General features: G+C 38.8%; 2 protein-coding genes across 5 annotated transcripts in view; one reads left to right on the plus strand and one right to left on the minus strand.

Annotated features, from left to right (window-relative positions):
• Window positions 1-10,197, minus strand: part of FAM185A (family with sequence similarity 185 member A) — a 56,601-nt gene extending 46,404 nt beyond the window's left edge. For all 3 annotated transcript variants that reach the window (XM_055300806.1, XM_055300807.1, XM_055300805.1), the window contains exons 1-2: window positions 9,557-10,197; window positions 6,161-6,273 (exon numbers count right to left, since the gene is read on the minus strand). In XM_055300806.1, the coding sequence (XP_055156781.1) occupies window positions 6,161-6,273; window positions 9,557-9,992 (549 nt within the window). In that variant the 5' untranslated portion in view covers window positions 9,993-10,197. The remainder of the gene's footprint in view (window positions 1-6,160; window positions 6,274-9,556) is intronic.
• The window catches only part of CCDC146 (coiled-coil domain containing 146), a 120,228-nt gene continuing 114,544 nt past the window's right edge, over window positions 10,095-15,778 (plus strand). For both annotated transcript variants that reach the window (XM_055300802.1, XM_055300803.1), the window contains exon 1: window positions 10,095-10,171. The gene's annotated coding sequence lies outside the window, so the exon portion shown is untranslated. The remainder of the gene's footprint in view (window positions 10,172-15,778) is intronic.

Consider the following 15,778-nt stretch of genomic DNA (forward strand, 5'->3'; position numbering starts at 1 on the left):
TATTAAACTTTCTAACATAACACACCCCAGAAAATGGAACTCTAGGTGAAAATATCTCAAGCTCAAAAAAAAGAAAGAAAATATCTCAAGTTCATATACATAACAGTCACTGTTAGCCTCCTTGTCAAAAAAAAAAAAAAAAAAGGGTGTGGACCAGTGAGGGGCTGTGGGGGTTGGGGAAGGAGAGAAAGATTTGATTTCACACTTGGCAACTATTGACAAAACTACCACAAGGTCTACAAAAATCATCTTTCCCCCCAAAGTAATAGCAACGTAGCTGGGCCCATGAAGAGATGACATTTTCCAGCTTCTATTATTGTTAAGGGGTTGCGCTAAGTTCTTGCCAACAGAATGTTAAGTGGAAATGCTCTGGCAATTTCAAGACTGGTGCTTTTAAGAAGAGTTGGTATGCCTTCTTTGTGCTCTGTCCCTTCCACCAGACAAGTGCAAATTACAGTAAGACTGTAAGAGATAGCAAAGCCAGAAGATGGAAAGCACCTAGAATCACTAAATAGAAGAGCCACTTGGACACCAGAGAGAAATAAACGATAGCTGTATGTGAGCCACTAGATATTTGGTCTATTTTTTGGAGTAGTTTGCTTTACCTTAACCATTACTTACATTTTCAGTTCTGCCATAATTATTAAAAAAGAAAAAAAAGGAATAGGTAAGTAGCGGAGGAAGAAAAATAGCAAAAGCACACTCACCAACAACCAGACCAGCAAAAGCAGACAAGTGTCTAAACTGTAGGGAAAAATTAAATTCAAAACAACAATATACCTTCTGGTTGCTTTACTCAAAGGGAAAAATAGAAAAACCTTAGATAAAAAAGCCCAGGGATGAATTTCAAAAAATTTAGTGAAAAGGACAAAGTAAATCATTCTTAATAAGTTTATTTATATTACAGTGGTAGACTTCATGCCCACAGAGACATGAGTCTGAAGTCAAACTGCATTTAATAGTGTTCATCAAATAATTGATAAACTTTTGAAAAGAGTACCTCCAAAACAAATGTTACTTTAAATCAAGCTTATGTGAATTTCTAGAGAGTCTATGAAACTTATGAAACTAAACAAAATTTCATATATGTACATCTTTTTCTAAGGAGATAATCATCTTCAATGAGAGCTAAGACTCAAACATATTAAGAGCTGCTGTTATAATTTAAAACTAATCTAACTCTAAAAAATTACAGATTATAAAATGTTTAAAAATATATAAAATAAATAAATAAATAAATAAATAAATAAATCAGAACCAATTCAGTATAAGCTACTGTATTGCATTTTTAAAAAACGCAAAGGTGTGGCCTCCCATGAGTTATGTACCTGTTGTCTAAAAATTTACTTACTTGTTCTCTAAGAGTGCAGAATAAATGTAGTATTGCCATATATTTTACTCAACAGTAAAGAAAGGTGGAAAGAACATGTGCTTGGAAATTAGAAAGACTAAAATTCAAATCTCAGCTTAATTTGTGAGCTATATGAACCTAAATGAGATCCCTCAATCTCTTGGTGCCTGAGTTTCTTCCTTGATAAAAGGGAGATATTATAATTCACGGGTTAAATGAAGGTTTAGTTAAGTTTCACAGTACAAAAAAGACCCAGAAAACAATAGCTATTATTATTGCTATAAACATTTTATCAAACAGATCAAATATACTTACGTCCTTAAAATGAGTGGAAAAGAAACATATTAATAGGCAATCATTAATTTGAGATAATATTGTACATTTAAAAATTAAACAAGATCTTTCACAAAATGCTTCCATTTGTGAATTTAAGTCAGTTATATCCTAAGATCTTAAGAATAATTATCTTGATCTTTGGTATACCGTTAGGATCCACTGGACCCAATTTTAGCTCTTGAATATTTTTTTAAACTATTCTAAGGACTTCATGATTTGTATTCTTTCTTAGAGGTCTTCCAAAGAACAAATAGAGAATTTACTCACTTAAAAAAAAAAATAGAATAAAACACATTCTATCTTAAAATTACTATAATCAGAATACTGGACTCTTATAAATCTAAAATATTTTATGGGTTCTTAGTATTCTTACTTTTCACATCTTATGATATTTTGCTATTATCCTAGGAATTATTTCATCATTATTCATCAATTATTCTCAACCATGCTTAATAAATGATAATACAACAGAAGAAATGAAGGACTTGCCCTGAATGGTAGTTCTCAACTAAAGGTGATTTTGTCCCCCCAGAGAACATGTGGCAATGTTGAGATATTTTTCATTGTCATAAAACTGAGGAGTGTGCTACTTGTATTTAGTAGGTAGAGGCCAGGGATGCTGCAAAACATCCTAAAGGGCACAGGTCAGCCCATGATAACAAAGAATTATCTGGTCTAAAATATCAATAGTGCTAAGATTGAGAAACCTTTTTTTTTTGTTTGTTTGTTTTATGTCCATAATGGGAGGAGGAAGAAAAATGACCAAAAAAGATCTCTCAGAATTATCAGATGAATCAAAAGATAAAAGCAAAGAGACTGACATTAGGATAGGAGCTTCTGATTTTTAAATTTTAAAAAATCTGTAGCTCTTTTAATTGTGATTATTTTGAGCACATTTATATTTGAACAGTGCCCACAGAACTATCAATTTTTTAATGGTAATATATTAAGTCTTAAATTTTAATTTCAGTGTAGTTAACATATAGTTTTATATTAGTTTCAGTTATATAGTATAGTGATCCAATAACCTATTCATTACTCAGTGCTCATGATAAGTGTACTCTAATTTCCATCACCTATTCCATCCATCCCCTCCCCACCTACCTCCCCTCTAGTAACCATCAGTTTACTCTCTTTAAGTATCTGTTTCTTGGTTTCTTTTTTTGTTTCTCTTTGCTTGTTTAGTTTCTTAAATTCCACAGATGAGTGAAATCATATGGCATTTGTCTTTCTCTGACTTATTTCACTTAGCATAATACCCTCTAGGATCATCTATGTTACCACAAATGGCAGGATCTCATTCTTTTTTATGTCTGAGTGACATTCCAGTGTGTGTGTGTGTGTGTGTGTGTGTGTGTGTGTGTACACACCACATCTTATTTATCCATGCATCTGCGATGGACACTTGGGCTTCCATATCTTGGCTATTATTAATAATGTCACAACAAACATAGGGGTCCATATATCTTTCTTAGTGTTTTTGCTTTCTTTGGGTAGATACGCAGTAAAGCAATTACTGGATCATATGCTATTTCTATTTTTATTTTTCTGAGAAATGTCCATACTGTTTTCCACAGCAGTTGCACCAAGTGCACGAGGGTTTCCATTTTTTCCACATCCTTGCAAAGACTTGTTTCTTGTCTTTTTGATACTAGCCATTCTGACTAGTGTGAAGTGATATCTAATTATGGTTTTGATTTGCATTTCTCTGATAATTAGCAATGTGGAGCATCTTTTCATGTATCTGTTGGCTGTGCGATTTCTTTGGAAAAATGTCCATTCAGGTCCTCTGCCCATTTTTCCATTGGATTTTTTGTTTTTTAGGTATTGAATTATGTAAGTTCTTTAAATATTTTTTATATTAACCCCTTAGCAAATATATCATTCACAAATATCTTCTCACATTCACTAGAACAGTACAAGGGTGAGAAGCAACTTCCTGTCCTGGATAAAATCAAGTTCCTTGTACCTGATCACATCAACATGAGTGAGCGCATTAAGATAATTAGAAGGTGTTTACAGGAGACATTTGGAATGAAATTGTGTAAGACTAGAAAAATGCATCTATTCTAAAAATTTTTAAACCTTTGCCAAGAAAAAAAAAAAAAGGAATGTTACCAACTGAGATTGATCAGTTCACGCAATCACAGATCATCACAACAGTACTGCTCCTGCCTGAGTTTTAGGAAGTTGTACTGTTTGTACTGCAGTACAACTGAAGTTTGTACTGCAAGCAGAGAAACTGAGCTCCAAATGAGCACATTCAGCTTTGGAAAACTACATTATTTAACCTAGGCTGTTTTGTTTTCAAATTTGGAAGTTTAAAAATGTAATACCCTGCATTCTAAAAAAAAAAAAAAAAAGGTTTTATTCATGGTTTCCTTTGCTGTGCAAAACTTTTTCATTTTGGTATAGTCCCTATAGTTTTTTGTTTTTGTTTTGTTTTGTTTTTGTTTTTATTTCCCTTATCTGAGGAGACATATCCATAAATCTGTTGCTAATGCTATGTCTAAGAGATTATTTCCTATGTTTTCTTCTAGGAGTTTTATGGTTTCAGATCTCACATTTAGGTCTATAATCCATTTTTGGTTTATTTTTGTCTATGATACAAGAAAGTGGTCCAGTTTTATTCTTTTGCAAGTAGCTGTTCAATTTTCCCAGCACCATTTATTGAAAAAACTATCTTTTCCCTATTGTATATTCTTGCCTCTTTGCCATAGATTAATTGACCATATAGGTGTGGGTTTATTTCTGGGCTCTATCCATTGATCTATATATCTATTTTCGTGCCAGTTTTGTACTTGTTTTGATTACTATAGCTTTGTAGTGTGTCTTGTAATCTGGGATTGTGACACCTCCAGCTTTGTTCTTCTTTCTCAAGATTACTTGACTATTCAAGGTCTTTTGTGGCTCCATACAAATTTCAGATTTATTTATTCTAGTTCTGTGACAAAAGCTACCAGCATTTTGATAGGGATTGCACTAAATCCGTAGATTGCTTTGGGTAGTAAGGCTATCTTAATAATAATATTAATTCTTCCAATCCCAAATATCCTTTGTTTGTGCCATCTAGCTTCTAATTTTGATTGTGAAACTGAAAATATAAGATACCAAGATTTCAGAAGACAATATTCCAGATGAATTTTCTGAACATCAAGCATTGATGAGTCAATAGTAGATTTCTAAAGGCACAAAGGAACTATGAATATTATTATCCAGTTAGTTACTCAACATGAAGACTTCGTTGTGTATCTTTTACAAGAACCTGAACCTTTTGCTAAAAGGACATATAGTATTCTTTAATCTTTTATATTTGTGCAATTAAATTTATTTGAAATGGTTCACATGTGGACAGATACTAAAGGCAGGTGTGCAAATAAAAGTGAAATAAACAAATGACATAAAAAATTCTATTTTTTTAAATTAAAAAAATTTTTTTGGTATTTTTTTTATTGGAGTTCAATTTGCCAACATATAGCATAACACCCGGTGCTCATTCCATCAAGTGCCCCGCAGTGCCTATCACCCAGTCCCCCCCGCCCACCTCCGTTTCCACCACCCCTTGTTTGTTTACCAGTAAGGAGTCTCTCATGTGCTGTCACCCTCACTGATATTTCCCACTCATTTTCTCTCCTTTTCCCTTTATTCCTTTTCACTATTTTTTATATTCCAACAAGCACATGAGAAAATGCTGTGCATCACTTGCCATCAGAGAAATACAAATCAAACCCAAAAATCTTAAATGCATCAAATTAATCATTCTAATTAGTGTTTATGAATCTAAAAATGAAAATGTTTTGTAATTATGAAGTAAAGCAATTATGAAACTTCTCTTCAGCAAAGTTATATGCCATCAAAGTTCACAAAAGTATTGTGTTTCGAATATACAAGTGTAAGAAATACAGAAGTACCAGTACTAATGATAAGCCAGAACCTACCAGAGACATATTTGAAATCATTTAGAGCTGAGATTAATCTAATTTTAAGAATTAAACATAAAAGTGTTATTATAAAACAAGATGAATTATTTGTTTAGCAAAAATACCTACTTAATCCTTAAGTAATGAGCTACCTGGTACATTAAAAATGCAACTAATATTTGAAGCATATTTAGAGTACTTAAAGATTTCCCTCACTCTTTAATAAATGGAAGAAAACCATTTGTTAAAACTAAAATTTCTTTAAGTTAATAAGATCTAAGAATACTAAGAATGTATTTTTAGTTTCACTGTACACTTTCAAATGAAATCTAAAGGAAAAATGAGGAAAATCTTGAAAGTTGCTACAACTTCTGTACTTTCAGAGCAGAACTGATTTCAAAGCAAAATTTTTGCCAGAACTGAGACATAAATAAATAGTATTCAATATTCTTAATACATGATACTCCGAATAGCACTAGTTCGATACTGCAGCTCAAAGTTTAAGGTTTTTTAAAACAATAATACTGAAACACTTTTAGAAAAATGTTCATACCTTAACAGACTGTAAGATGGCAGTCCCCTGCTCAGTTTCAATTCTGCAATAATTATCACACTCAATATTTTGGACTTCTACACAACCAGACCCTGATGCCTTGATATTCAGATCTAGAAATTAAAAAAGAGAAAACAAATTAGTACTATGGCTAATGAGCTCCAAAGCATTTTAGTACCCCCTAGAAATCTGTCTTTTCTGTTATGTTTATGTTATTGAACTCTGGAGACACCATAGTTGTCAGCACCTCAGGGGTCTCCACCACAGCAAAAGGACAAATGTAGTGCCCTTTTCTGCTGGTTTTTAGAAATAAAGCATTATTTCAGTTCACCTATATCATCTAAAGAGAGAAAGTAACATAGGAGAAAAATAAATGAGGGCAGAGGTTCCAATTACAACAGACATTCCTGGGAAAGATCACAGAAACCTCTTCCCCACTAAGAAAGTGTACACACACACACACACACACACACACACACGCAGGTTCAAGTAAGAACAGCAGGCTAAAAAGTCATTATGGTAAATTGGAGCCTCTTCTCTCTTATTTTCACGATGATTTAAAGATTTGTTCCCATACTTCGTATAAATTAAAAGCAAATTGTAGGAGTAGTATAGATCGGTTTGTTGCCTCACACAAACTATTGAGGCTTAACACAACAATTTTAATGGTTGAGACATAAAAATACATTTCGACAGTTTTATATATTGCAGTCTCTATAAAGGTTTTAAAAATAGCAATAATCTAAATACATAATCTAAAATAATCTAGAATACAATAATAACCTAAAAATACATGATAATTTTGCAATAATCTAAAATACATAAGCCAACAATTTTACCCCATGGTTACGTGGATGCAAATGTAACTAATAAATTTTTACCCAGTTAAGTAGTGTCACAACACAGCCTTGATCCAAGGCAGCGCTGACAGACATGGAGAGAAGAAAACATTCTAAATATCCTTGATCCCCACGAGATGGGTAGAGAAGTTGAGGCTAGACACTGAGTGACAATAATGCTACTTCTACTCAACTCACAGAAACAGGTATAAACAAACTGGAGGAACAAATATGTCTGAAGAAAATGGAATTATGTTGATTTGAGAAGCTTAACAGAAACCTAGAGGCAGTAAATTGGAAATGGGATTCTGGCTCTAAAAAGAAGAATCTGCAAATAATGAGGTTTGAGACCAGCAGCACAGATAGTTCCATTTCTTTGTTACCGTAAAACCTTGCTTACTCTATTTCAATACTCAGTGCATTTTTTATTATGATAAATAACATACTGGCAAACCTTCCTCCCTACCCCAGACTGGTACATTGTGAGGGCAGGATCTTCTAATTTTTTTTTTTTTAAAGACTTTATTTAATTAGAGACACACACAGAGAAACAGAGAGAGGGAGGGAGGCAGAGACACAGGCAGAGAGAGAAGCAGGCTCCATGCAAGGAGCCCGACGCGGGACTCGATCCGGGGTCCCCAGGATCACACCCCGGGAGGAAGGCGGCGCTAAACCGCTGAGCAACCCGGGCTGCCCAGGATCCTTTATTCCTAGGCTAGTTTACAGAAGTTGGAAAGCAGTAAAGCATAGTGGTTGAGCAGATTCCAATCAGTTCAATTTTCCACCACTTTATATCCGAGAGAGAACACACATCTTTTTTGACCTACCGAGAATCCGTGTCGTGAAGGCACGGATTCGTTCACCCACAATAAATGCTTACTTTATGACACTTGCTGTATCTCAATTTCCTTATGTAAAATGGTGCTAATAACAGTAACTACTGTAGGGTGCAATCCTAAGGATTAGAAAGGATTCTAAGCGTCAGGTGCTATGACCATCATCATCATCATCAGTGTCACCCTTCAGTCCGGGGAAGGGGAGCCTGGGGTGACTTTACTAGGAAAATGCATACACACTGGCTTGCATTTGGTTAAGTATCATGGAACCCGAACACCTAAAAGCATTGCAGGCACGGTCGAATGACGCCTCCAAGGCAGTTTTCCTGTGTTTTTGTTTTCCAAACACTGCTACTCAACGGAGAACTTAAAACAGAGAGATCAGTAAGAAGCTAGGAGCCTACGTGAAATCCAGCACGTGGTCCGAGGTAGAAGTGTCACGTCCTAGAGCGCAGGCTGGAGGGCAAGGGGAGATGTGGGGCAGCCAACACGCCTCAACCCTGGAAAGCAGACCAGTCTGCCATCGACAAAGTGCAGGCACAGAAAAACAGGGCAGCCCGGGTGGCCCAGCGGTTTAGAAACCAGGGTAGAAAAACAGGAACGATGTGCCAAAGAAGGACACAAAGGTTCCGAGAATAGGTGACTTAGAGGATCCCAGACGACGCTTCCCGTGGATCTATAAATCGTCTGGGAACCTGGTGTCTGCCTTTCACCAGGCCACGCAAAGCAGAACAGAAAAAAAAGCAAACTCTGTGGGCGGGAGGCAACTGAGTTATTAGGCCAGGGAGTCAGTTGCAGAGGGAGCGACAGGAAGCGCGCATCAGGTGCACCGGGAGCGATAGGAAGCACGCATCAGCTGCAGAGGGAGCGATAGGACGCGCGCATCAGGTGCACCGGGAGCGATAGGAAGCGCGCATCAGCTGCAGAGGGAGCGATAGGAAGCGCGCATCAGGTGCACCCAGAGCGATAGGAAGCACGCATCAGCTGCAGAGGGAGCGATAGGACGCGCGCATCAGGTGCACCGGGAGCGATAGGAAGCGCGCATCAGGTGCACCCAGAGCGATAGGAAGCACGCATCAGCTGCAGAGGGAGCGATAGGACGCGCGCATCAGGTGCACCGGGAGCGATAGGAAGCGCGCATCAGGTGCACCCAGAGCGATAGGAAGCACGCATCAGCTGCAGAGCGAGCGATAGGAAGCGCGTATCAGCTGCAGAGGGAGCGATAGGAAGCGCGCATCAGCTGCAGCGGGAGCCATAGGAAGCGCGTATCAGCTGCAGAGGGAGCGATAGGAAGCGCGCATCAGCTGCAGCGGGAGCCATAGGAAGCGCGCGGAGCCATAGGAAGCGCGCATCAGCTGCAGGGGGGAGCGATAGGAAGCGCGCATCAGCTGCAGCGGGAGCGATAGGAAGCGCACATCAGCTGCAGCGGGAGCGATAGGAAGCGCGCATCAGCTGCACGGGGGAGCGATAGGAAACGCGCAACTGGGCAGCCCGGGTGGCTCAGCGATTTAGCGCCGCCTTCAGCCCAGGGCCTGATCCTGGAGACCCAGGATCGAGTCCCACGTTGGGATCCCTGCATGGAGCCTGCTTCTCCCTCTGCCTGGGTCTCTGCCTCTCTCTCATGAATAAATAAAATCTTAAAAAAAAAAAGTGCACACCTGCCTGAGGTCAGATTCGGGCTGTGCCCCAGGACCCCAACCCGGTTTCCCCCCCTCACTTGCCAAACTGCAGGGGCGCGCTCACGTCCACGGACGCCCCGGGGTCGAGGGCGTCCGACACGACGGCCACCTCCGTCGGCGCCCCGCCGCGCTCCAGCCGCAGCCCGCCCGGGGCCCGCGCCCCGCCCTCCGCGGCGCGCAGCGCCACCAGCACGCGGTCGCCCGCCGGGTGGGCGAGCGGGTCCAGCGGCCGCACGGTCACGTGGCACGGCAGCCGCGCGCGCAGCCGGCCGAGCGGGCTCACCCGCAGCGCCCACGCCCTCAGGCTCCCGCGCGAGGGGCCTGGCGGGGGCGGGGGCTCGGAGCACGGCTGCCGCTCGCCTCCGCCTCCGTCTCCGTCTCCGCCGTGCGGCCGGGCCGGGCCAGCTCCGCGCGCCCCAACTCCGAGCGGGCTGAGCCGCAGGCCGCCGAGCCCGCAGCCAGGGCGCCGGGCGAACATGGCGCGCCCCTCTCGCGCTCCCTCAAGCCGCCGCCGCCGCCGCCGCCGCCGCAGGCCGGGCCGCCCGGCCGCTGCCCGCCTCAACTCGGAAAGGCGGACGTTCGCGAAGATTTGCCGAAGCAAGACCGCTCACTTCCGTCGGCAGTTTAAACCCTCAGCCGCGCACGCCGCCCCCGACAGTAAGTATCCACGCGGACCCCGGCACTCCCTGCCCGCGTCCTCCCCTTTCGCAAAGGCGCATGGGATTGGTAGTTCTAAAGGGGAGACAGGTCGTGGGGCTCCGGGCCGCTTAGAAACCACATATCCCAGGAGGCAACGCGCAGGGCAGAAGGGGGAGTTGGAGCAGGTGCCCACTAGCCATTGGAGGAGGGAGGGGGAGAGCTACTCAGATATCCAACTGGCCAATGGAAAGCGCGGAAGGAGCACGGTGGGCAGGACTGCGTGGTTTCCATGGCTACCAAGGACGCGACTCCTTTGGACTGGGTAGAGGCTTGGAGTGAGACGCGGGAGGTCCTAATTTACCGAGAAAAACAGGAACCTAAAGGAGGATCAGGACCAAGTTAAGGGGTAAGAAACCTTTTAAAAGGTGAGATCTGGATGCAAACTAGAGTACCCCCAGTGGGTGGTTAGATCTAAACTTCACTAAACTAGTGCGGGATACCCTGGGGTGGAGAATCCCTGGGCAAGAAAATAAGAAACCAGATTGGTAGTTTTTTTTTTTTTTAATGGAACGCCCTCTTTGATAGCAAGTATAGAAATAGCAATAGAGTCCTTTCTCCTTCCTGATCCTAAGCGATCTTAAACCAGTTATTGGATGTCTCAGCGTTTTAATTTCTTTTTATTAAAATGAGGTCAATAATACTTTCCTTATTTTGCCTCAAAAAGTTTTTGCAAAGATCAAATAAGGTAATGGATGTGAACTCTATGCACAGGCTGCAAAATTGCAGTGTAAATTACTGTATTTTTATTTTAGGGAGAGCATCGATTCTAGTAACCAAGAAATATCTGAGAGATCAGAGCTTGTGTCGACAGAAGCATTGATCTCTTTGGCTACAAATGACGCCCTCCCCCCGTTTTAGGAAAAAAAAAAAACTAAAATAAGGAAAAAAGAGTCAACACAGTGCAATGGGAAGAGCATGAGACTGCTTATTTTCCTGGCTCTATCATTGGTTTATCTGGGTCACCTGAATCTGCTTCTGTTTTAAGATGAAGAAGGATTGTACTAAATGACTCTTTAAGATCTCTTTTACCTTTTATTCTGCAGGCAATTTAATAAAGGAAAAAAAAGCCCCACGAGATTTATTTCCTGCTTCCCTGCATATCTCTCCCTTTCTGTACCCCTTTCTCTTCCTACCAGGTATTCCCTATGTCCTTAGTAAAGACAGACTGCAGTGACATTGAATAAAATGCAAGGGCCGAAACTGAGTGTCTTAAAAAACTGAAGCCCTTGTTGGGGTGCCCAGGGGCGCTCAGTCGGTTTAGCGTCTGACTCTTGGTTTCCACTTAGGTCATCATTCCTGGGCCCTGGGATGAAGCCCCACTTCTACTCCCCACTCATCAGGGAGTCTGCTTAAAGATTCTCTCCCACTGCCCCTCCTCCCATATAAATATATAAATCTTTAAAAACAAACAAACAAACTGAAGCCCATGGCAAAAGTGCAATAAGTGGAATTACTGGGAGGTATAGTGATAGAGAGATGGACTAAAGTACTAATGAACTGGTCTAAAGTCCACATGGGCCCAGGTCACAGGGTTCTCTGCTAGCCATTATCTTTTTTTAAAATTCAGTGCTTTCACAAGTTATCCTTTCTTCTTTTCTGTCCTCCTAGTTCTTTCTCCCTCCTTATTCTTCCTCTTAGTGAAGGCTCATGATAGGTGCTAGCTTTTAGGTTCACCGTGTTCCCACTGAATACTAGCTCTGTCCTTGGCTTTGTGTTTCATTTGGTCGTAATTATTCAGACAGATCTTCAAAGTGTCATTTTAATGAAAACCCACGGGGATAATTTTGAAAAAAATTTGAAAAAGGCATTGGTTTAAGCAAGTTGAGAATGCACTAACATTTGTGTACACATGCCAAATATTTTTAGGTTATATAGGAATACCTAGCAGATCATTTTGTTTCTATTTCATTTTCTGGAACAAACTAAGTTCATGGAATTGTCAACTGAACCATACTTGTCTATGTGCAAAATCATTGATTATTTTCAAATAAATTTATTTGAAAGAAATAAATTTCGAATAAAGATAATTGAAACACTACTTTTCTATTTATATGAGTTTGAAAATGGAGAAAATGATATAACATTATAGGATATTAAAAAGTTATTGATACTTTAAAAATACGTTTTTTGGATACATGACTTATGTATCAAATCTGTCCACATGTCAATGATGACTAATAAAAATACTACCTTCCATCTATATGATATTATAGTTTTCAAATCGTGTCATCTTATAGTATCCTTATAAAACATTAAGTTTATCAGGGCAAATGTTATTATCCTCACATTATAGATGAAGAAACAAATTCAGAAAGATTAAGATTAAACAATTAAGGTCTGGCCCTCTTCCCACTGTACTGAAAAGGTCCTTGATCCTCCTGACACCTTTGAAGAAAAATGATTATTCACCAAATGAATGGAGAATCATATGTAACTTTTTCCCCTTAAAGCTGACTTGGAAGATATTTTTACATCTTCAGTTTAAAAAAAAAAAAACAACATTCCTGTAGTCGTGAATATATATTGCTGGTGGCAGTGTAAGTTATTACAAACTTTACAGAGTTCAATTCAGCAGTATGCATAAAGCACTTTAAAAATATGTGCAACCATGACCTGGAAATTATACTTTTGGGGATTTAATGTAAGCATAAAATTAGGGATATTAAAAAAAAACTTACATTCAAGGAATTTTGTTTATTATAGAATTACTTAGGCAACTTAAATGTCCCAAAATAGTAAGTGTTATATAAATCAGTAAACATCTGGAATATTATGCAGCAATTTAAAAATTATATTTTGAAGACAATTCACTGATAGGGGAACTCTTCCATAAAATAATTGTAAAGGAAAACTCCAATTCTACTGTGTGTTTCTCCTTTACTCTCACACTACTACCATTATAACACTTATAAGTGTTCTTCTTATAACTTATAAGAAGTTATAAGTATAACTTTAACACTTCTTCTGATGCTTCTGGCTACCACATGTCTGGGGTTTTCTCCACAACAAGCAATTTTCTGAGACACCAGCGGGGTGTTCTGAAGTTTAGCTTAATTCTGACACTATTTACCTGCAAATAGTGTCAGATCCCACAAGTTAAGAGCTCAGTTTCACAAGACTGCTCCCACCCACTTGGGATCCCAATCATTTCATTTTTTGTGTGTTTTCAATCATAAACACATATTACGTTTATAATTTAAACCTTTTAAAAAAGATTTTATTTATTTGTTCATGAGAGACACAGAGAGAGAGAGGCAGAGACATAGACAGAGGGAGAAGCAGGCTCCCTGCGGGGATGTGGGACTTGATTCCAGGACTCTGGGATCAGGACCTGAGCCAAAGGTAGATGCTCAACCACTGAGCCACCCAGGCATCCCTATAATTTAAACATTTTAAAAGCACTTCTTAAAATATATTGTTTCCTAAGACTAACTCAAATAATGAAATAGATGGAGGATGTCTTCCAATCTAAATGTAAATGCCCATGAAGATTTTACTTTATTTAATAATTGATATTCAATAAATGGACAGCAGAGGGCATGAGAGAGTTTTCAGAAAAATGTAACAAAAAATTCTGGAATTCAGTTTAAGTGAGGGAAGCCTAAGGAATTTGCTAACTTTCTCAATTATAAACTTTTACAATCAATCTATCTTATAACTTTTATTCTTGTTATGAAATCTTAATAAATTCAATAATCTAGTAACTGGCAGTGCTAAGATATCTAATGAATATGTAGGTAGCCTCATTTGAAATCTAACTGCTATTTCTATGCCCATGAGGTACAAGTAAAAGGTTGTTATTTAATGCAATCAAATTTCCTCACTCTAAACACCTTGAGAAGTTGCCTATGATACACTTATTTTTGAGTACTTTGTATGTTAAAGCAGTATGTATTTGTGTGTCTGTGTGCATCTAAGATAGTATTTTATTGCAACCAAAGTTTATTCATAATAGAAAAATTTTAAAAGCTAACTTTAGACAAGAGTCTTGCTTATGCTAACGTTTAATTCCATTTTGACAAGTAGCAATAGCCTTTCAATCATCCACATAGTAGTAGCATTGAATAGAAATTCCACTTACATTTTCTATATTTTGCGGCTATGCTGCTCGTGATGTATAGGTTCAGAATTAATATTGTTTCCTGATAAATTTCCTTTTTGTCATTAAATATTAATATTTAATATTATTATCTCTGATATTGCTTTCTGTCTTTATATTTTCAATAATATTTTCATCCTTTTACTTCAAACCTATGACATTATATTTGGGACTTGTGTCTTGTAAACAGAATACAGCAGGATATTTTAAAACCCATTTGAGAATCTGAGTCAACAGGTAAATTAATCCACTTACATTTTTGGCTTACTTTTACATTTATATGTATTCTTGCCATCTTGTTTTGTGTTTTCTATTAACCTTGCCTTTTTGCTTTTTGAGGGGAGGGGTCCTCTTTTTCCTCCATTCATTTAGTCTGTAGGTTTTCTTTGTTTTTTTTCTTTTTAAGATTTTTATTTATGTATCCATGAGAGACACAGAGAGAGGCAAAAACATGGGCAGAGAGAGAAGCAGGGTCCCCACAGGGAGACAGATGTGGGACTTCATCTCAGGACCCAGGGTCACTCCCTAAGCCAAAAGCAGATGCTCAACCACCCAGCCACCCAGGTGCCCCAAGAGAGAATCTTAAGCAAGGTCCATGTTCAGTACAGAGTCCTACACGAGGCTCCATTTCACAGCCCTGAGATCATGACCTGAGGTGAAATCAATAGTTGGTCACTTAACTGCCTGTGCCACTGTTATTGTTTTTTATATCTTGTGCTCATTTTAGTTTAGCAACATTTACCCATTTATTTGCTCCCCTCTTTCCTTCTATCTTTGGTTTTGTTTATACCAAAGTATATCTTTACATATATTCCATGAGTCTCTGAGTTATTTCTTTAGACTTTGTCTGATAATGTCTTTATTTTGCCCTTACTCTTAAGTAATAAGTTAGTTGACTGTTACTGTCTCTCAGTACTTTGAAGGAGTATAGTTTTTGCTAATGAGAAGCCTAGGTCTTCTATCTGTCTAATTTAGTGCATTTGTAGAGAAACTGCCTTTTCTCTTTGGTTGTTTTTAGAATTTTTTTCCTTTGTTTTGATTGTCTACAGTTTTCACACTTTGTGTAAGTTTAGTTCTTTTTGTTTGCTTTGCTTTGTTTTAAAGTTACTGAGGTATAATTTACACATAGTAAAATTCACCCTTTTTGGGAAAACAGTTCTATGAATTCTGGCAAATGTATACAGTGATGTGACCACCATGACAATCAGGAAGTAGAACTTTTTCATCGTTGCCAAAAGTTCCCTCATACCACTAGTCATTTATTCTCCCCTAATATCCAGCCTCTAGCAAATACCGATCTGTTATCTGTCCCTATATTTTTGCGTTTTCCAGAAACTCATATATATGGAATCATATAGTACATAGCCTTTTGACTTAATATAATGTATTTGAGATTCACTCACATTATTGTATGTTATCAATAGTTTATTTGTTTTTATTTCTGAGTTGAATTCCATTGAATGAAT

The sequence above is a fragment of the Nyctereutes procyonoides genome, unplaced genomic scaffold, assembly GCF_905146905.1.
Source record: "Nyctereutes procyonoides isolate TBG_1078 unplaced genomic scaffold, NYPRO_anot_genome, whole genome shotgun sequence".
NCBI classification, from domain to species: Eukaryota; Metazoa; Chordata; class Mammalia; order Carnivora; family Canidae; genus Nyctereutes; species Nyctereutes procyonoides.